The sequence below is a fragment of the Papaver somniferum genome, chromosome 6 (genome assembly GCF_003573695.1).
Source record: "Papaver somniferum cultivar HN1 chromosome 6, ASM357369v1, whole genome shotgun sequence".
In the NCBI taxonomy this organism is placed as follows: Eukaryota; Viridiplantae; Streptophyta; class Magnoliopsida; order Ranunculales; family Papaveraceae; genus Papaver; species Papaver somniferum.
The window spans coordinates 95,443,981-95,464,608 of record NC_039363.1 but is presented as its reverse complement, the minus strand read 5'-3'; the positions used below and the strand labels follow the sequence as shown (position 1 = coordinate 95,464,608).

At 35.0% G+C, this 20,628-nt stretch overlaps 2 protein-coding genes across 2 annotated transcripts; both read left to right on the top strand.

Annotated features, from left to right (window-relative positions):
- Positions 1-6,901: 6,901 nt before the first annotated feature.
- LOC113288474 (putative lipase YOR059C) lies at positions 6,902-12,476 on the top strand. Its single transcript, XM_026537514.1, has 10 exons — positions 6,902-7,228; positions 7,844-7,911; positions 8,268-8,338; positions 8,569-8,838; positions 9,414-9,574; positions 9,732-9,787; positions 10,920-10,972; positions 11,045-11,174; positions 11,670-11,767; positions 11,954-12,476. The coding sequence occupies exons 1-10, from the start codon at positions 6,969-6,971 to the stop codon at positions 12,023-12,025; spliced, it is 1,239 nt and encodes a 412-aa protein (XP_026393299.1). The 5' UTR covers positions 6,902-6,968; the 3' UTR covers positions 12,026-12,476.
- A 2,267-nt stretch (positions 12,477-14,743) lies between these two features.
- LOC113285916 (EPIDERMAL PATTERNING FACTOR-like protein 2) lies at positions 14,744-16,378 on the top strand. The gene is made up of 3 exons (XM_026534655.1): positions 14,744-15,484; positions 15,607-15,665; positions 15,782-16,378. Exons 1-3 carry the CDS (start codon positions 15,394-15,396, stop codon positions 16,064-16,066), a joined length of 435 nt encoding a protein of 144 aa, XP_026390440.1. The 5' UTR covers positions 14,744-15,393; the 3' UTR covers positions 16,067-16,378.
- The last annotated feature ends 4,250 nt before the right edge of the window (positions 16,379-20,628 follow it).

Below are 20,628 nucleotides of genomic sequence, written 5' to 3'. Positions count from 1 at the left end.
TCCACCCATAAATTCAAAACCCACCCTTTGACGCATCTCACAATTTTTCATTTTAGTTGAAGTTTGATATAGAAATCTAAAGACTAAACTTGATTATATCTTCCTTATCCAAATTTTGAATAGATTTATGCTTACCATCATGCAACTTTCCTATCTCTTGCATTTGTTTTCATGAAAAGATGATACACTTCAAAATCATATCATGACCGGATTGTGTGATGATTTTTTCCAAATATTTTCCCATTCTATCTTCCTACATTTCAATCATATAACTTATAAAAATAATGAAGAAAGCATGGAGAAAAAGGTGATGCGATGGAAACGTGTAAAAATAAAAAAATTTGATTATCCATGTGGGATGCCACCTAAAGATGGGTGCATTGGGTGCAAGAGAAATGGGTGCCACTAATCATTTCCGATTACCATTAACCTTTCTTAAATGTTTATGTTTTCGTATGATAATCGTACTTGACTTATGAAAATCGAAAATTTTATTTCACTTGTTATGGGTGTAAGTGAAAATGTAAAGAACTTTTGCCTCTTAGGTTTTCAGTCTATGACGAAGACACAGCTGAATGCACTTAATTTTTTAGGTAGGTTTATTTTTCACCCTGTAGTTTCTTCTTTATAATTAAACTAAAATATAATTATCGATAATCCCTAAACTAATATAATTTTTGGATTCTTAACAATTGGAATTTGTGCTAACGTTAAAGCTAAGAAAGTGTGTTTATGTCTCCGCGGTACGAGTAATTTGATTCCAAAAAAAGATTTATACTACCCTGGGAAAAATAAGAAAGAATGTCTATTTTTTTGTACATATAAAGACGAGCCAACCGCCTAATATTAAAACTACTTCTTATTTTACTTTTCAAAACCATTTTCCTCCTGCTCATTTTTTCTCTCTATTTTTTCATCTTTTCTTTCTCTGACGTCTTGTTATAGAAAAATAAAATTTTCCTAGGTTTTTCAACGTCGTCTAAATAGAAAGCTTTATATTTATTTAAATTTCTATGATATAATCAATGTGATTGCGTACTTTTATGAGAATTAGGACACACATGTAAGACTGAGTTTTGTTTGTTTAACTTGTGCACAGATCATGTTGTTAATTATTGTATTTCGTTATTTTATCTTGTTTTACAACAATTTATTTGGATCCTGCATGTAAACTTTCTGTTAGAATTTAAGATTTCTTGAATGTTACTACTTAATTGATTTGTTTGATTAAAGTTTTTCTACAGACTATGGCAATTTGAAAACTTAAATCTTTGTGTTGATTTTTCGTGTTCCATTTGAATGCTAAAGTCCTTCTAATATGGAGTAAATAAGAAAAGAAATGATAGATCTCTGGTTGTTGTTTTTTTTTCTTAATTTTTCTCTTACCCCATTGACGGTAATTTATGGAGTTTTTCTTTTTGTTAAATGAAGATAATTTATTCTATGATTCGAAAATTTCTACCTTCGTATCCTTTTCTCAGTTCCAAAAATCCTAATTAGGTTAAGCATCAAAACAGTTCATAATTCAAAGTTTTCTGATAGCTTTAGGTTAAGCATCAAAACTATTAGAAAACTCTGAATTATGAACTGTTATGATTTTATTAAAAAACGTAATCAAGAAAAAGTACCTGGCGTCTTTAGGGAGACTTCGAAAGAATTAGGAGGGACTAATAAGACAAAAAAGGTAGGAAAATACTTATATGTCCCTTCATAATCGGTAGTTAGTATTGGTTTTATCAACCGATTCTGACTATGTTCTTCTCTTCTTTGCTTTGTTTTGAAATCATTAATTTTGGATCTACTACCACAATCAGTCGATAAAGAACATAACGAGACTACCAATTAAAATCAATATATGATAAACGTCAGGAAACTACCGATTGTTAAAATAGAGAAATTCAAAATTCCATTGGTTTTGGAAAATTTTGAATTTGGGGATACTACCACAATCGGTAGATAAAGAACATCACAAGACTACCGATTGTATAATCGGTAGATAATAAACATCACGAGACTACCGATTGTGCAAATAGAGAAATTCAAAGTTTCATTGGTTTTTGACAAATTTGAATTGGAGCTACTACCACAATCAGTAGAAAATTAACATCACGAGATTACCATTTTAACTACCGATTATAATTTTCGTAACAGAAACCAACATACATTAATATAAACTACTAATTGTAGTATTATCTACCGATTATGGAGGGAGTTTTAGATATTTCAAAAAAATTGAAATAAGGGGTGGATTTATTTTAGTTTTGCGTGACCCATTTTTGTCTTATTGGTCGCCCCTAATTCTTTAGGGGTCGCCCTTAAAGACGCCAGGAATAAGTATCTTACATTACTACATGCAATATATGTTGTTAGGGATCAACAATGTAACACCCCATGTTTTCCGTATAATGCATGCTCTGAATTGTTTCATTGAATGGGAGTACGCATTATCTCAACTTGTGATGCATGCTTGGTAAGACTTATGCATCCTGTTGTGAATTCACCATTTGAAAATGACACGTACATTTGATGCATTATTTCAACCTGTGATGCATGCTTGGTAAGACTGATGCATCTTGTTGTGAATTTACCACCATTTGGAAATGACACGTACATTTGATGTATCGCCAACAAAAATATATCATCTTCCTTATGTCCGAGTTTACAACTGAATAGGCCCTTTTGATCCATCGTAGAGAAGCAAGTGAAGGACAACATGGCTAAAAATGGTGTTGCTAGCATTGCTACCAATGTGTGTATTTTTGATCTTCATTCTTTCGTTTCTAAAGCTTCAGACTATGATATCTCCGATACTAGTATTCGTAGCTTTCATATGACGCACTTTTGAGAGGCTTCAATTGCATTTTATTATGGATATATATATATATATATATATATAATAAAAACACTAGACTCATTTGATCACATGATTGTGACTCAATATTAATATCTTTGTGTTCATAAATGTGAGTGTTAAGCTTTTAAGTTCAAAGGGGCTAGTTTCGGCTAACCATGTTGGACATAACCTTTGTACACGGTTCGGTTACGGTTTACCTAATTAGAGTATATATCTTGTTTATTTGAATAAGATTCGATGTTTTCATTTAACGGTGAATATTGTTTACTTGGTTCCAAAGATATCTTAGATTAAACCTAAAACAACCTATGCTTTGAAGTCTATGCAAGGGGAACTCTTGGCAACTGGAATCTTTAGTGTGGTTTCCTATGTGGATAATGTTTAAAGACTAGGAAAAAAGTGATCAAAATTCATAATTTGTCGGAAGTTTATAATTTTCTATCTCCAACCGATTGAGTCTAGTTTTATTTAGGAATCTAGCTAGAAGAATTTTAAGACGACGTAGGATTATTATGAAGTAAAGGATATATATCCTGTTATCCATATATCTCCTTTATTGGTGAAAATACTTTTACTAAACTAAGGGCTACCTATCCAATTAGTGTAGTTATTAGAGTATTAGTAGTTAGAGTACTTTTGCGAGATTAAAGTTATAAATGAATGTTAGTGTTAGTAGATTAACCCGATAGATTGAGGATGATTTATTGTGAGTAACTTTTTTTGCCCATATCAAAAATGAAAATTCTTAAATTTGAAGAACCCAATGCGATGTATAAGTTTAGAGTGAGCTTAAGTGCCACTTTTATTGCATGAAAATTTGTGAAAATATGGCAAAAATAATATACTTGTATGACTTTTGTATGCTATAATTGTCTAGGTCAAGTAAATATTGCAACTTGACTAGAAAAATTGATTAACAATTGGTTGACTTTATAAAAGTTTTAATAATTGAATCTTGATTGGCACGTAGATTGGAAAATTTCTTGACGATTTTGTAAGTGAAAAAAATTTGGAGAATTTTTTTTATTGACAATCGGCATGGATGGAAGACAAGTTTGGTTGCTAAACCCACACGATTTTGGGATTCAACTAATGCAGGCTTAATTTATTGGAATTTATGTCTCCCGGGGGAAAATATACTATGGTAAAATTGTAAATTTATTCTTAATGGGATTAGATTTATACTGTAGATTGATACAAAGTTAATAAGAATTCTCAAATATATATATTGTCAATATTTCGAACAATGTAATCTACTGTATAATCCTAACTAAAATATTTTATAACTTGACCAACATTTCAATAATACCAAAAAAAATAATTAAAATTCAAAAAAAAAAAAGCATCGCGCAACTATACTTTTATTAGTATAAACATGCCCCAACTTGTGGAAAGCTCTGTCACGTGATAAAGATGTTTGATCCAAGTTATGATAGTCAGATCAAACCAAACATATATTGATATTATGAAGAGCACTCACATTAGGAAGATGTAAATATTTGAGAGTAATGTTTCTTTTCTTTTTGCGAAACAACTACAAGTCTACAAAAGAAAAGAATGTCATTTTCTTTACACACGATCTCGGTTTGAATTAACAACACAAACTCTTAGAGCAGTTATACATCATTGAGGTTTATAACATACTCAATAGAAACCATACTCGATAGGAACCATACTAATTTAGAGAATGAATATTCAATCCATTTCACAGCTGAAACACCTTCATTCGAAGATATCACAACATTTCTATCATCTCCCTCAAACTGCGGGTGTTTAATAAGCTGTTCTATTTCCCAAGTAATGACATGCATGAGTTCCAAATGTTCAGCTTGTTCCTCATCAAAGGATAGCAATGGGATACTTGTCGTGCCTTCACACTCTCCTGCAAAAGATCTCAGAATTAGTACCTGACTACATTTGTTACAACTATCGTGAAAGCTAGCATCAAAATTTATTTTAGCAAAAGGAAGTTATAGAAGGACTCCATTTTTTTTTAACTCTGACATGCCTCGAATGACTACTAAACACATAATTAACAAGATTTTTCTCCCATTCTATGATATAGTTCTTAATCTGACTAACTATAGTAGAAGCTGGTGAAAGGATATTTTCAAATATCAAAGCACATCTACTTTTTTCCAGATGTACCACATTACAATTCCTACAAATTGGAATTTTTTTTGCATGGCATGACTACAAACCACTCCTTAAACCCATCATCAATGTCCTTATTTTGGATTCTTTTAAGGAAACCAGCATCAAGGGTACTTGAAATCTTTTTGGCATATATTATAATTAATAAAAAGAAATTAGATTGATTTTTCATGATTATTGCATAAAAGACATATTTTATGTTAATTGTTTCTCTAATGGTTAGAATTATAGGAGTTAACCTAGTTTTCCAAAAAATATTCCCAAGGAAACTGGTTGTTAGGGACAAATCTCATATCAATCTTGCTATTCAGATAGGATCAATAAGCTGACTTAACACAAAAATAACCATTATGAGTTTGTGTCCATTACTTGATTAAAAATTTTCTCATACAACTGAGCTTTCATAGTCTCAACCTTCCAGGACTTGGTATCTTTTTCAGTCAGATCACTTGCTTTCTGTATGTTCATATATCTCATTTTAGAATCAATATTTTTATCATGTTTAGGGACCCACTTGTGTTTTCAAACACATATATTAGAATGTCATCACATACTTCCCAGTTATACTTTTCCTTAATAACTTGTAACCTCTCCCGAATATCTTGACATCGGTCAAAACCATAGGGTTGTCAAACAAGTACCCGATTACCCGGAACCAAACCGAACTCATATAAATCGGATCCGGTTTCGGGTTCTAAAGTTGGACTTATTAGCAATATCGTTACGCGACGGTAGAACAGTTGCAAACGGATAACCTTTCGGCTCCTAACAGGTATTACCCGCGGATATCGAGTACCCAGATATTTGCCTTTTCGTTTATCAATATTATCTAAGATGCAAAGATTTCATCTAGTTTTGATTAATTTTATTTAATTTTTTTATTAGCTTTAATTTTAGCTAAAATATTAACACAGATTCAACATTAACGTTATATAAGTTTCATCCCAAAATGACGAATATAGAAAAGATTTAGCAAAAAAAAAATAGTTACTTCTAGTTTTTATTGGGTTTGGTTTCAGATCAATTAATTGAAGAACCGTATGTGAAATTGTTAGGATCTGGAAACGAATAAAATAACCGATTCCAGATAGTATACCACTATTCGGACCCAATTTGACCCCTTGTCACCCCTAGTCAAAGGATCAAGATTCTCAAAAGTATTTATGTTCTGAACTGTAGCTCACAAAACATTTGGCTGGTCCAACATCTTCCACGGTATGGAAACGAAAAGAGAAATTGTACAATGGATTATATGTTGTGGCTTGTTCAATCATGATTTCCTTTGTTGTTCTGCTCTTTTGTTTTGAGGCTCAACTGTTCTCAGCCCTAGTGAAAGACTTTTTTATTAAAAATATTTTTTTTTTGTTTTTTATCAGAATGGAAGATGATACGTTGAAAGAGAAGAATACACAAGGTACCAATATCGTGAAGTTTGGAGAATAAGCTTTCCAAGAATTCAAAAGAAAATAACAAAATACTAGCCGAACTAATCACAAGTAATGGAATCCCGGATTAAAAATAATCGAAAAAAGTTATCGCTATTTCCGTTTTTGAAAAGAGATATTATCACTTTTCATTTTAATATATAAAATATAGGCCAAATTAGAAAAATGATAATATATTTATTTTGTTTCCAGATAAAAATAGGTTATGCTAGTCAAAGTTAAAGTCAGAAGATGAACCAGACCAGTACCATCAATCAAACAACATGGAATGCCACTGTTTGTACGGTGGCACCATTGTTTGTCGTGGATTGGTACCCCACCAGACCCTTTCCAAACTGAACGCTTATTAACTTTCAAAGGTCCCACTTTGGTCGGCGTCGGCATATGTTGGAATTTCATTAGATTTTTTCCCCAAATAGACTGGGCCAACTCTATCCCACCCCACCACTATACAAACGCTCAGATATAAACAACACCAAATACCTCGATCAGTCATCATCATCTAATCCAATCTAATGGAGTCTGAACACAATTTTGGGAATTCTGAGGAATCAAAACAAACAGTATCCAGTAATGGTGATTTAAGAAACGATAAGAAGTTGAAAAAGAAAAGAAGTTTGATATCTAGATTTGGTTGTTTAAGATCACAAACAACATCAAGTCCTGATAGATCATCATCAGATGAGAAACCATATATGGAGATGGAATCAGTTACTAGCGAAGATGGTCCGCCTCCTACCCATCTTGTTGTTATGGTTAATGGTATTCTTGGCAGGTTAGTTCTTCTTCCTACTTCATTTCATTTCTGAATCTGAGATTGTTAAAATGAATTCATTTATTCATTCAATGTGTGAATTGGATGGTACCATTTTGAAATCAATGTCTTGCAAATTAGGTCTAAATAATTGTATCAGTGAAATATGAATAATATATTGGGATTAGAATTTCAAAGGTCTGTGTCACTACACTAACTACCTAAATTCCCCAAATTAACAGTACATGTCTACCAAACTACCAATCACAGATAGGAGGAAACATAGATAATTAAGACTAGTCGCCTCCGATGAAGATGAGGATAGGCTTTTTCTGTGAGTATAACCAGAATACTAGATGAGCTTTGTAGTCTAAGATGCATGTGGTGAACATAGCAGTAAGAGATTCTGTATTATCAAGAGCCCAAGGCTTATTTGGTGTGCCTTGTAGAGTTCAAAAGATCACTTATAAAGGCAAGTTTTCTATGACACCAGCTTCGTATGATTGGGGAGACATTTTTGCTGTTCCATATTAGTCATCTTTATTGGTGGTTTGGTAGTGTTACCTCAATTTAGTGTTCAGTATACTTTTCACATTTATGATAATATATTGAAGCACTTCTGATTCATCCATACAGCCCTGAAGATTGGAGATTTGCTGCAAAGCAATTTTTGAAAAGATATCCAAAGGAGTTTCTGGTGCATTGTGAGTAGTTTTCTTCTTCTTCCAACCTCCTTATTTGGGGTGGATTTGGTGAAATACGTGCATGTGTGTTCAAAATTTTTGTAGTCTCCTATATGCACTAGTTATCTTCTTTATCGTTTTGCTTAGTTATGGCATATGACTGAGTTGATTTTCATTCTTTAATGATCTGAGATCTTCTCCGTCGCTTAAACCGTGTTATACGCTGTTATTCTATTCTGATTTACTTGGAATTTGCGCTTTTAACACCTTCTTAACTCTTACGGTATTTGATCTAAATTAGCAAGAATAGGGTTGCTAAAGTTACTTGGAGTGCCTCCTCATATAAACATTGGTATTTCTTCCTTTTTAACATGCAGGCAGTAATTGTAATACCGCATCAACGACGTTGGATGGTGTTGACGTAATGGGAGAGAGATTAGCAGATGAGGTGCATAGTGTTCTGTTGTTTGATCTCAACTTTACCTTGTTTCCTGGTCTGTCACCAAGGTTTTTATCTAACATTTATTTATCAAGATCAATTGTTGGTCTTGACGCAGTTTCGTTCTATGATTATTAAAATTTTCTGCTCGGATTTGCATTTTGGACTGTCTATAGTTAAACCAATTTCTTCTCAGGTTTGCTTGTTTGATTGTAATATTAAGAATACTGTTGTTTCAGGTGTTGTCCGTAATAAAACGTAGACCAGAGCTTCAAAAAACTTCTTTCGTGGCTCACTCATTAGGTGGCCTAGTAGCGAGGTATGCTATTGGTAGGCTCTACTCTTCACACCCAGAGCACAATCCTTCTGAAGGAAATGGAGATTGCAGTGGTGATGGATCTGGAAGTGCATGCCTTGAAAAGAAACCGATAGTAAAAATTGCTGGGTTGGAGCCTATGAACTTCATAACCGTTGCAACACCACATCTTGGTTCAAGAGGGCATAGACAGGTAATTTGCATATGCCATTTTCTATAGAGGTATTAGTTCATTGATCTAAGAAATGACATTTTTCTTTGTATGATGACTACTGACCTGTGGACATAGTTTGGACTCTGATCTCGGACTCTTCTTTATTCAGAAAAGTGTGTGGGACAGTCCATGCGCTTACTGTGTGTGCCAGCTAGAAGCCCTTTTATTCATATATTCCAGGCCTTATTTTGTGTGCTTATAAAAGCCTCACAGGAATCATTTTCTGCATTCATTTTCTTTTATTCATCAGCTTATTATTGTATATTATCTGTTTCTGATGCTCCCTTTTAACATAGTTTGCAGCATTAGTACTTCTGAGAAACAAATGCCTGGTTTTTATCATCTTTTTTCTTGATTAAGTAAAAACTATCAATGTGCAAGCATTGTGCGTGTGGTTAATATTCTTAGTACATTATAGTAATTGGATTTTGTAACAGAAAAATGTAGATAAGAATGAAAATACCACACAAGCAAGGTTCCACTTTCCATTTAACTTGCAGCGCTAGCTCATTTTTTTGTTTCTCTCGCCTAAGATAACATTAACCTTTCTTTAGGTCCCAGTGTTTTGTGGCCTTCGCTTCTTGGAGAAAACAGCAAAAAATACATCTTGGTTGCTTGGGCGAACTGGGAAACATCTGTTTCTCATTGATGAAGATAAAGAAAAACCACCTCTTCTTCTTCAAATGGTCAATGACTGTGGAGATCTTCGATTTATGTATGCCCCTCATATATTGCAAGTGTATTTAGTTTCTCCGTTCTTTTTTCTTTGATACTGAAAGTAATGGTTATTTCTCAATCCAATTACTCTTCAGTCTTGCTATCATAGAACTGTTTTTTAAACTGATCATGTTACCATGTCATTATTTTTGCAGGTCTGCTTTGCAATCCTTCAAGCGCCGGGCTGCCTATGCAAATGTGGGCTATGATCGTATCCTTTAAGTTATCTATACTTCACATAAAATACTTGGTTAAGCTGCCAAAATAGTCAGTTCAGATATTTGACTGTTCAGACATTTAATGGTAGTAATCTTTATGTGATTAGGGAAAAGAGTTACCTTTATCGCTAGAATCTTAAATGACTTGAAAGGAGGGAATGTGCACATTCTCACTGTCTTTATCTGCTATTATTTTAAAGGTGGGACAGTGACCTTAAATCCACACTCAATCTCCACTATTGATGCCTCCATCAAATCCTGGTTTTCAAGTACATATTTGACTGAAACAACAACCAGAACTAGTCGTAGACAAGCAATAATCTTCTGAAATAATCTACAACAATGGCTTTCTCAGTTGCGACATATTTCTGAGCATAAGGAAATACTCTCATTCCTACACAGGTGTGCAATCATGTTTTCTTTCCTCAGATGGGGTACTAGAATGCTTGAATGATAAAACCATACACAATATCTAGTTCGTTAAGCTAACTTGCTGAGACAACTTTCCACTTTCAGGAACTAGTAAATATACAGGAGAATGCAATCAGGCTTCTTTCTGTAGAGTGGCTACTAAAATGCTTGAATGGTTGAACAATACACAATATTTAGTCCCTTTAGCCACCTTACTGAGAACCGTATAGTCAAGCTAACTGTTAAGTATAACATATTTAGAACCCCATCTACAGTTACTCCAGATAGTTATTGTGGCACTTGTTCTCAAACTATTCTTTGTGAACAAGGTCTGCAAAAGAAAATTTGTACAGACCACTGCTGTGGAATTTGGTAACTCCATCTCAAAAACTCTGATGGGGATTCTCTTTAATGTAGTGAATCCCAGCTTTAAGGCCTGCTACTTAACTTGTTTTGGCTGATGATTTTTTCCAGTTAGGTAGTAGAAATGAGTTCAAAAGATTCCAGAAAAATAGTTTAATGAAGTTTGTGTTTGCTTCTTTTCCAGAGAGAGTTAGGAGCAGGTTGAATCTTTCAAATTCATCCTTTCTCCTCTGTCACCAATGAATAGTTTCTCATTCAGCATAATTGGCATTTATTAGTGATTTATTATACTTAAGATTTGTTTTTAATTTTGATCTATTGGCCTACATGAATGACTTAACTTGATTAAAGATCTTGTTGGCTGGACTGCATCGTCAATACGTCGTCGTAATGAACTTCCGAAGGTAAATATTTCTTGATCTGTAATAGTGTTAAAGTTTTTTGTCGTGTGCTTCTCATTTTGTTTTCTTTTGCAGCGCCAACAATTCATGATGAATGAGAAATATCCACATATTAAATACGTTGAGGCACCAAAAGTTGTCAATTCTTTGCAAGAGGCTGAAATGGAGGTCAAAGCAAATGGACTCGATGCAAATGAAATGGATGGTAAGTTCCCTTGAGCATTGGCTTCGATTTTGTATATCTTTTATTCCTCTGCAAACAATATGTAGCCAATGAAAGATCCACTACTCTCTGTCGGTATATAATTTATATGGAAATCAGGAAAGCGGTGATTACTGCTGAAAATGAATATTCTGGGAATTTGTTTTTTTGTTTCTAAATGATTATGTACATAATGGAGAAAGATGGGGAACACAAAGCAATGTTATCAGAGTTTGTGAAAGATGAAGGCAGTGGTTATGGAAGTAGGCAATGTGAAAGAAAATCAGTCACTCTTGGGACTCCACGTCCTTGACATACCTCAATGATTCTTTCGTTACAGTTTTACACCCTGTTTATCTATCTATTCATGTATCTCATCTGCATTCTATGAATAAGTAACATCCAATAACCTTTCACTGCACTTTGGTCTTAGGATTGATTTCGCGATAAAGTGCTAATGCTTCTTCTAAGTTATGCTTTTTTGTGTACTTATTGTAGAGGCAATGATTAGAGGCTTGAATAAAGCAAGTTGGGAGCGCGTAGATGTTAGCTTCCACAAAAGTAGACAAAGACTTCTTGCACATACGGCTATTCAGGTAAGTTTCTACTTTTCCCTGAATATCATTGTGTTAATACTTAATAGAGAAAATTTTGGTGCTCCTTCACTCACAGCTGACCTGTGACTCGAGACAACCTCGCTACTTGCATTATCCTTTACTATTATTTTTACTGTGGTCAAATTTTGGTGCACTAAACCCTGTGATTTCGACATATTTTTTCAGGTTAAGACTTACTCCATCAATTATGATGGTGCTGATGTGATTTTCCACATGATCGACAATTTTCTCCCTTGAAGTACATGTACGACGGGAATTGAATAATGTATGAACTATGTGTATATAGAACCCCTCAAACACGGCAGATGTCACACTGGTAAATGAAGAGGTCAATTTTTTGAGGCAGACTTTCGATATTTAACCGACCAACCGTCAGCAACTCTCCTGTAAAGTGTGTAAATGGATCTAGAGGTTAGTCTTACTGACCTTATCTTCAATGATATGAGAGAAAATTATCTCAGTTTACCCTCCCAAGTATGCATTCGACAATGGATTTTCAAAATTTTACCACTGTATACTTCTTGTTGTATTTTCACCACCCTTACCTTTGCAGGGGAAACAAAATGTATCCACTTTTGATTATCATGTTATATTGTTTGTACTTACAAAAATTATATCTCCAACAAACAATGTACCCATGGCAGATGAAAGCATTAAATTTTATGTGACTACTTCTTCTTCTAGTATATTTTAGGGTTCAATCTGATAACATTGAACATGTAATGCCTGGTCTTTGTTGATGATCACTGATATTATTTGTATGAGTTTAGCCATATATTTTTTCCCATGGGTCCTATCTCTGAAAGTGATGCTTTTGTCATGAATAATGGAGAGAAGGCAGCATTAAATGAAATGTGTTATAGAATCAGATTTGTCAGTCTGGTGGCTTTCTATGAGCTTTCTAATCTTTTTCATTTATATCTTTTTGTAGCAATTTGCATCATTCATACATGAGTAATTCAGTAATTAAAGAGTAGTAAAAAAGACTCTTGATAGGTGAGGAGATGTCATTCACTCACTCACTCTACCTGGGATTTTGAGAGACCTTTCAAAAACCCCAAGAAAGAGTGAAAGTGTGTGACAAGTAATTTCTCCTTTTCTCTACTCTATCATCCATTTTCAGAATCTTGAAAATGAGAGCCAAAAAAAAAAAAAAAAAAAGAACAAAGAGATGATTTCTTGTGCAAGTTTCATGTGGTGTATATGAGAAAAGTGAAATGTTATCCAAAATATAAATCTCTGAAACCCTCATTGAATGAGAGGAGCTGAGCTGAGCTGAGCTTTTAATAAAGTGATGGAGTCAGTAAAAAAAATGATATTTTCTCTGATTCTCTTTTTTGTTAGTAAAATCCTTGCAGAGAACAAAAACAACAACCTGTGTATGAAAGGATGGAAGAAGAAGAAGAATCCTGACAGATAAACTTAGTAACTAATAATTCATCTTTTTCTGGAGTAGATTTTTACAGCAGTGTCATTCATATACAAACTAGGTAATTCATTTATTTATTTCAAAATTTGAAAAAAACATTTATAACTCATACTCTTTCTCCTTAAACCAAACCTCTGATTCTATAACAGAAAACAATAAATGCATTATACCCTCCCACCTCCTATACTTCCAAATTTTGATATCTTTTCTATTCAATTCTTGTTTGCCAAGCAACAAAACTTTGGAATATTGCATTTCTCTATGAGCTGTCTTTGTTTCTGCAAAGTGCAAAAATCATGGTTAAACTAATTTTTAACACTTACCAGGGTCAGTCAGTCAGGGACTCCAGGCCAGGCCAGGCCAGGGCCTAGTTAGTAAGTTCGCGAATGATTCGCGAATCATTCGCGAATTTTTCCGTATCACGAATTTTACCGTCTTATTCGCGTACGTTTGCAACTCCGAACCCAAGTCGCGTATTATGTGGCATTCCCGGATTATTCGCGAATCGTTCACGAATTTTACGTATCCCGAATGATACGTCCGCTTAATTCGCCATAAATTCTTTAGCTTTTACTTTTTAAAGACTCCACTTTCCGGGCTTTACTTCCTCCCGAGCATACACGACCGAATATTAGACGTGTTGTAATTTTTATGAAACAAAAACGACTGAAGAGATTTGAAGGTGAAGGTGAGAGAGATCTCAAACTCACTAACCAAGCATCTAAACCACCATATGACGTCATCTTGGATAACTAATGTTGTATATATTATTAATATCATCATATTAAGTTTATTTTTTCTTTAAATAACTCACACATATGCATAAAAATTGGTCTATGACCTTATAAATACAAATTATTTGTTATATATAGATACCGAATTTTTAGAGCCGAACTCACATTTATAAATCGAATTATACACGTACGTATGCCGTTCCGAATTACTGACGAATCACTTCCCGTTGACCGAATTTTGGACCGAATCTGGATTTTACAAAACCGTATAATACTCGTACGTTTACCGTTCCGTGCGTTTGCCGAATCCCGAATTGCTAACTAGGGGCCAGGGTCCTAGTTTACTCAATAGGTAAGATTAAAGCATGGTTCATTATGGGTTTGAGTTAACAAACAATCAAAACCAAAAAAAGGGTGCAATCTTCTTTTTATTTGTACTGCAAGACTTTGCGTGAATAATGAAGCAAAAAAACCAGCTTCGAATGCATGATGGATGGAGAAATGGGTCACCACCACCTGGGGGTGGTACTCCTGGGAGGCCCTGACATAAAAACCTTTTGCATCTTACTAAACTTCATGAGTTTTCTACCATCTGTCCATCTATCTTTACCTTGGGAAATCAACAGTTTTTTTCATTTTATAATCCCTTGGGAGGGTACATTACATGTTTAGGTGGTTTAAGTGGGTTGTTGTTTTAAATTTGATTACAGAATCGAAAGATATCTTGTACTGATTTTTTTCACTGTTCACTCTCACTCACAGCTTATATATTCTTTTTTCTTTATCCTCCTGTGATAGAAACAGAAACTGGCGTGTTGAGGTAGAAATGTTCAGATAGGAAAACCAACCACCGCAAGGAAACAAAGAAAGCGAAATCCCAAAGAAGCTACAGCTGTGTGAATCACAATCTCATCTGGGTTTTTGTGATTTTGCTGTTTTAGTTCTTTGTTTTATATCTCTTGCTTTTTCAATTCCCATATTGTTCTTATCGTTTGTTGCCACCATTCTGAATAAATTTCAGAATACTATACGGCTCACTTGCTCAGGCAAAAATTTAATTTCTTTTGTTTTGTTTTGATTTGAAAAATGCATAAAAAACTTTGGTTATTTCTGTTCTATTTAAGCCTTCTTTTTCTGCAATTCTCATTGTCCTTTGATTGATGTTTCCATCACTTAAAAGTGAGAGGTAAGAAGAGAAGAGAAGAGATCGTATCCGGTGGTGTTGTTTGTTAAAAGCATTCAATTACTGACTTCTCCCAGGACAGCTTTTCAGGACTTCCAACAACTACCCTCTATTTAATCCTCCACTCCGTTCCAATATCACTTCTTCTTCAACATTTTCTCTCCTCCTCCTCCTCTGTTATTTCAGTACTCATTCTCAAGTCTAGCCCAATTCTTCTAACAATCATCTTCGTTTTTGATTTCTGAAAACAAAGAGAGAAATGGGTTATAGCAGTAGACATCATCTTCTTTTGATTTCTCTGAGTTGTTTCTTGATTTTAAGCTCAACCCAAGTTAGATTCATGGCTGAAGGTAAATGTGTCTACCTCCTTTTTTTAATAACCTCCACAATCAGAGTTTTCTTTCATGGGTTTTTCAATTTTGATGAAAAAACTAACTTTTTTTTACTACTGTATCTGTTGTTATTATTACAGGATCAAGAACTTTGTTCAAACTTTTGGAAGAACCTTTAGCTATTAGTCCTCAACCCCAAGTAAGTTCTTTTCTCTCTTCAATTTCTGTTGTTAGCTCTCAATCTCATTTATCTATCTGGTATGAATTCTGTACAAATTTAACTAATTTTGGGTGGTGATGATGATGTTCTTACAGGTAATGAAAGGAATTGAAGAGAAGAAGAGTATGATAAATGAGAGAGTTATGATTGGATCACATCCACCAAGATGTCAAATGAAATGCAACACATGCAGACATTGTGAAGCTGTTCAAGTCCCAGCAGTTCCTCACAGCAGCAGCAATCAGAAGAAGAAGACTAGTACTGTTACCACAACTAGTATCAACAGTAAGATATCAACTGCAATGAGAGGTGATGATAATACTAATTACAAACCCATGAGTTGGAAATGCAAATGTGGAGATGTCATCTTCAACCCTTAGGATGATGGATTGATGGATGGAAAATTAAATTAAAAAGTCTACCCAACATTTGTTGATCAAATCTGTGGATATGAGTATATTATGTTGATCATCATAGATTTAATACTTCTTCTTCTTATTATCAAGTGAACATTCTTTTAAATTTTCTATCTCCTTTTCTTTTTTGTAATGATGTTCAAATTCTCAATCTCTAAAACTTGGATAGAGTTTTGGTGGATGGACGGGCATGGTTTTTGTACCATCTTTGGGTGGTGATGGTGGTGTTCTACTGTTCTTCTTCTTATTAATCAAAGTTTAGTGATTAGTATATAATTATATAAAGTACAAGTAATGATGTTGATTTTACTTGAGACTTTGACTAATTGACTTGATTATTGATGTTTTTTGTACTTATGATGTTACCCAGTGTTATGATTTGTTGTCTTGTGGGTTTTACTTTGACTACTGGTTACTCACGTGCACTCTCTGCATGTTATTGATCAAAACACGTGTAGAACTGGTGTTTAGCTTTTAAGTTTTGGTAAGAAGATCGCTCAGATGTTTGTTTAATGAGCTAAGGAAAGAGATTAGAATTCTTTAATGGAGGGAGGAGTTGGATCCTTGTCTTGATGAAGCTTAATAAATCACAAAGGAAGGGAGAGAGTTGTTGGAGACGAAGAGTCACGGGGTGTGGTTGGATGAGATCGTATCATACGAGTAAAGTGGTGGTGGGGTTGATTGATGCAACCAAAATGTGGGGGTTCGTTGAGCTGAGCAACAGTCTATTATCATCAACGGCAGGCAGGGAGAGGACACAGCTTGTATAGAGGGGTCTCGTCACTTGTCAATGTCACCTCACAACACACAACCATACATCCAATAACAAAGCTACAATTTTTATTATTCTTCCCTAAATATCCTTTGGATTTAGAGGGTAGTGTCACATTTGAATTTGCTGGGACTTGGGGCCATGGGCATCCTATATTTAGCTTCTGCCGTAGCTGATAATATCGCGTCACGTCAATGATTTAGCTTAATAATCAATAGAAAACAAGGAATAGAGGCATGTTGTTGCTGTGACAGAATAATGGCAGCAGGGAGGGAATGGGGATTAACAAAGGCGTTTAACGACTATTCGGTTCGGATGGATTGATGGATGGGGTGTCCCTGTTTATGTTTGTATCCATCTTTTCGCCTTTGTAGTTTTCTGAATGCTTGGGCTCGTGGATTTGCAGCACGGTGATTCATTCGAACTGGTCCCGAAAACAAAAAGACTTGGCATAGAAATGGTCCCAAAAGAAAAAAACATCTTGGCACATATCTGAGCATCTTATTCGAACAAATAGACTACTACATATTTTAATTAAATTTGTCGCCGATAATGCCATAAATTCACAACTGACTGGATAAACAAATTTGCAAAACGTATCATTCTGATTCGCAAATCGCACCATGATTGATGGAGCCTGGAGGTTGTTTTGTTATGCCGTTATCCTTATGAGTTCAACTGTCGGCTGGTCATTTCCGATGAGCATAGTCTAATCTCACTGGTCAAAGACACTGTACAATAATTCAGTTAACCCTTGAGACTAGAGTTACTGTCATCATACCGGTCTCCAGAAGTTGTTTTTCTTGGATTAATTATAAGTTTGAAATCAGATTTCAGATCAGACAGGGCCCCCTACTAATGAATGCCAAACAGTGTTTCGCATAAAGTACCATACACGATGCGTCCATGTCGGTGACTAGTAGGGGTCTTTTGGGCACCGCCCCAACGAGACTCGTCTTTTGGCTGCCACTCTGCCAGGAATAGGTGCACCGATTGTTGGTTATTTAATATACCAAAAGGCAGCAACAGATGATATTCATGAAGAAAAGAGTAGTACAATTACAATATATGCTGCTTATTTGTTGTACCTCAGAAAAATCGAAGACAATGCAGTTTTGATTTCCAAATCTTTTGCCTGCTATCTACAGAAACCGAAAGTGATTCTCTACTCAGTATGTGCCTGATTCTAACTTAGGCCCAGGATCTTGGGTCTTAAGCTTAGCAACAAAAGCGGGTTCTTAAAGGTAAATTGTCATTTTGGGAAATTTTGACCATAAAGTATTGCATGTTTGGTGAAGTCACTGTAATATAACGGTAAACTCATTGGTTCGATGATATCAAGGGTCCGAGTTCGAAACTCGCTTGCACTAATTCTTTATAGATAAAAAAAAAAAAGAAAAAAACATACTCATGAATTTTTCTGGCGATATATATCAAGCATCATGGTGCTCATCTTCTTGGTGAATTTCAGAAATTTAGCTAAGCCAAATATATGAATCATTATAACCTTTATCGATAAAAAAAAGGAAACAAAAACATATTCAGGAATTTTTCCGGTGACATACAACAAGCATCATGGTGCTCGTCTTCTTGGTGAATTTTGGAAATTTAGCTAAGCCAAATATATGAATTATTATAATTCCTATATAATCCGTTGCTTCGTGGAGATGGAAATTATATTTCTTATATATAGTTGTAGTTACCTAAAATCGGTAAGAGATTAAAAGTGAGATTCTTGGGTTTTTAAAGTGAGTTACGGGAGGTTGAGCAAGAACAACATTTTACTAAACTACAGTGGTCGTTCAAAGACTGCTTCAGTCACATGATAGACTAGGGCTGGTCTTATAGAGGGAAACAAAGATAAAGAGAGACATCAAAAAACAAGTACTTGCTCTGAGAGTTTATGAGAAATTTGTGTGTTATCTAGGAGAAATAAAGGACCTAAACTAGGTTGAGTTTATCACTTTATTCCACCGGAGTTACTCTCATCAGCGATGACAAATAGGTAGGGTATTTCTCACAGTGCCGAAGACCGCCAAATCAAAATCCTAATTAGTATCCCCACATTTGTGTATGACTGTGTCATTCTTTGTGGTGATGTGTTGAGAGAAAGAAATATTCTCTTTAGACAACGTTGGCCGAGATAGAGAGATATTCTCTGATTTGCAACATGACTAGGATGAGTCACGTGAAAAGGCAAGGAATACCATAGAGATTGCGTGTAGAGCATGAGAGGAGTTGATACTGGGATCCACCACTTCATGGACGGTCACACAAGTCACATGGAAGCCATGTTATTACCCGTGGTCCCTTTATTGAGTATGAAGTGCCCTAGGGAGTTTATCCACGTTTTTTGGATGCATAGCTAAGGCTCAATTTACTAGCCGTGAGTGTGTCTGTGACGTTGAGAAAGAGGCATGCGCCCTAGGTGAGGCTTGTCCTTGAGTCTTTTGTTTATACAAGACTCTTCAGACGAGTTGGTTCAACTCGGATTAGCATGAGGCCAGTTGAGGCTTACTAACTCGCGAGATTGAGTCTCTTCAGAGTCAGCTGGGCCATTTTGAGACAAAGAAAGGCTTGCATGCCTAATGACGTTTCTGCGAGACTTGGGTCACTCGTTCTTGATCATTGTATCTTCCAAAGATGTGCTATGAGTGAATCACGATTCTATTTGTATAGTGGGGCCTACACAATCAGTGTATCTCACGGTGATGTACTAGGAATCTGTCGAAAAGGCCCGGAGGCAGAACAACCAGTGTACTAGGAATTATTCAGGAGGCAAGGCCTAGAGTAGACTTGACCAATGTATCTTACGATGATATACTAGGAGTCAGTCCTTGGTCTCAAATAGGGACGAGTTGTATAACCTATTTGACCAGTAATATGCCAGGAATCGCGACATCATGACCATCTACGTATCGCGAAAACATGCTGAAATCATGGTTGTTCAGGTTTATAAATCCGCTGGGGACGTTTTTATTTTTTACGCTCTACAGAACCTACGTGACCAGCAGTGTCTCGCCGGGATATATGCTAGAAATTTTGGCTTGCCTCGAGGACCAAGGGCTAAGCTTCACCCGCGAGAGTTGAGTTTTTTACCTATGGGGTTGAGATTTTTTGTTGACGATGAGGATTAAACCTGTCTTCAGAGCTCTCTTCTCACGCTCAATTCCCTTTAATTTTATTTTGTTGAACTTTGAAGACAACTTGACTCGGAATGATGATTCATCTCTGGCTATAGAATTACCATTTTGCCTCTGTTTTGAAATATCGATTTTGCCCCTTATCTGAATTTCACCATCTACAAATGTACCCGACAAAAACTGACCACGTCAAAGGTTGAGCTTGACCACTTCTACAAATCGATCCTCATATGACATATACCTTAATTTATTACTTATTACTATTTTCGGGTTGTGATGGAAGCTGATAATTAAAGCCATCTTTCTCGAAAATGACAAATAAAAGGCAAATGTGATATAAGCCGATCAGAAAGAAAATTTGGGGATTAATTTTGGGATTATTAGAGAATCTTATTGGAAGAAGAGGCAGAAATATTAATTATATTATTTCCTCTCTCTGCTTGTTCCTAATGAAAAGTACGGAGGTTTATCTTGTTGTTTTTGATCTTAGTGGTCATGTACTTGTTGTTGAATATCTGATCAATATTCATATATATGTAGATTAAATATGTGTTTACTTACAAGAGATAATGAGGGCAAAAGAAAGTGTAAAAAGTGTATGGTTGAATCCA

Bases quoted from the DNA above. Each gene is read 5' to 3' on its own strand.
- LOC113288474 (XM_026537514.1), top strand. From the start codon at position 6,969: ATGGAGTCTGAACACAATTTTGGGAATTCTGAGGAATCAAAACAAACA. The intron at 7,229-7,843 runs GTTAGTTCTTCT...TCATCCATACAG, and splicing joins GTTAATGGTATTCTTGGCAG to CCCTGAAGATTGGAGATTTG. The intron at 9,788-10,919 runs GTATCCTTTAAG...ACTTGATTAAAG, and splicing joins TGCAAATGTGGGCTATGATC to ATCTTGTTGGCTGGACTGCA.
- LOC113285916 (XM_026534655.1), top strand. From the start codon at position 15,394: ATGGGTTATAGCAGTAGACATCATCTTCTTTTGATTTCTCTGAGTTGT. The intron at 15,485-15,606 runs GTAAATGTGTCT...TTATTATTACAG, and splicing joins AGTTAGATTCATGGCTGAAG to GATCAAGAACTTTGTTCAAA. The intron at 15,666-15,781 runs GTAAGTTCTTTT...ATGTTCTTACAG, and splicing joins CTATTAGTCCTCAACCCCAA to GTAATGAAAGGAATTGAAGA.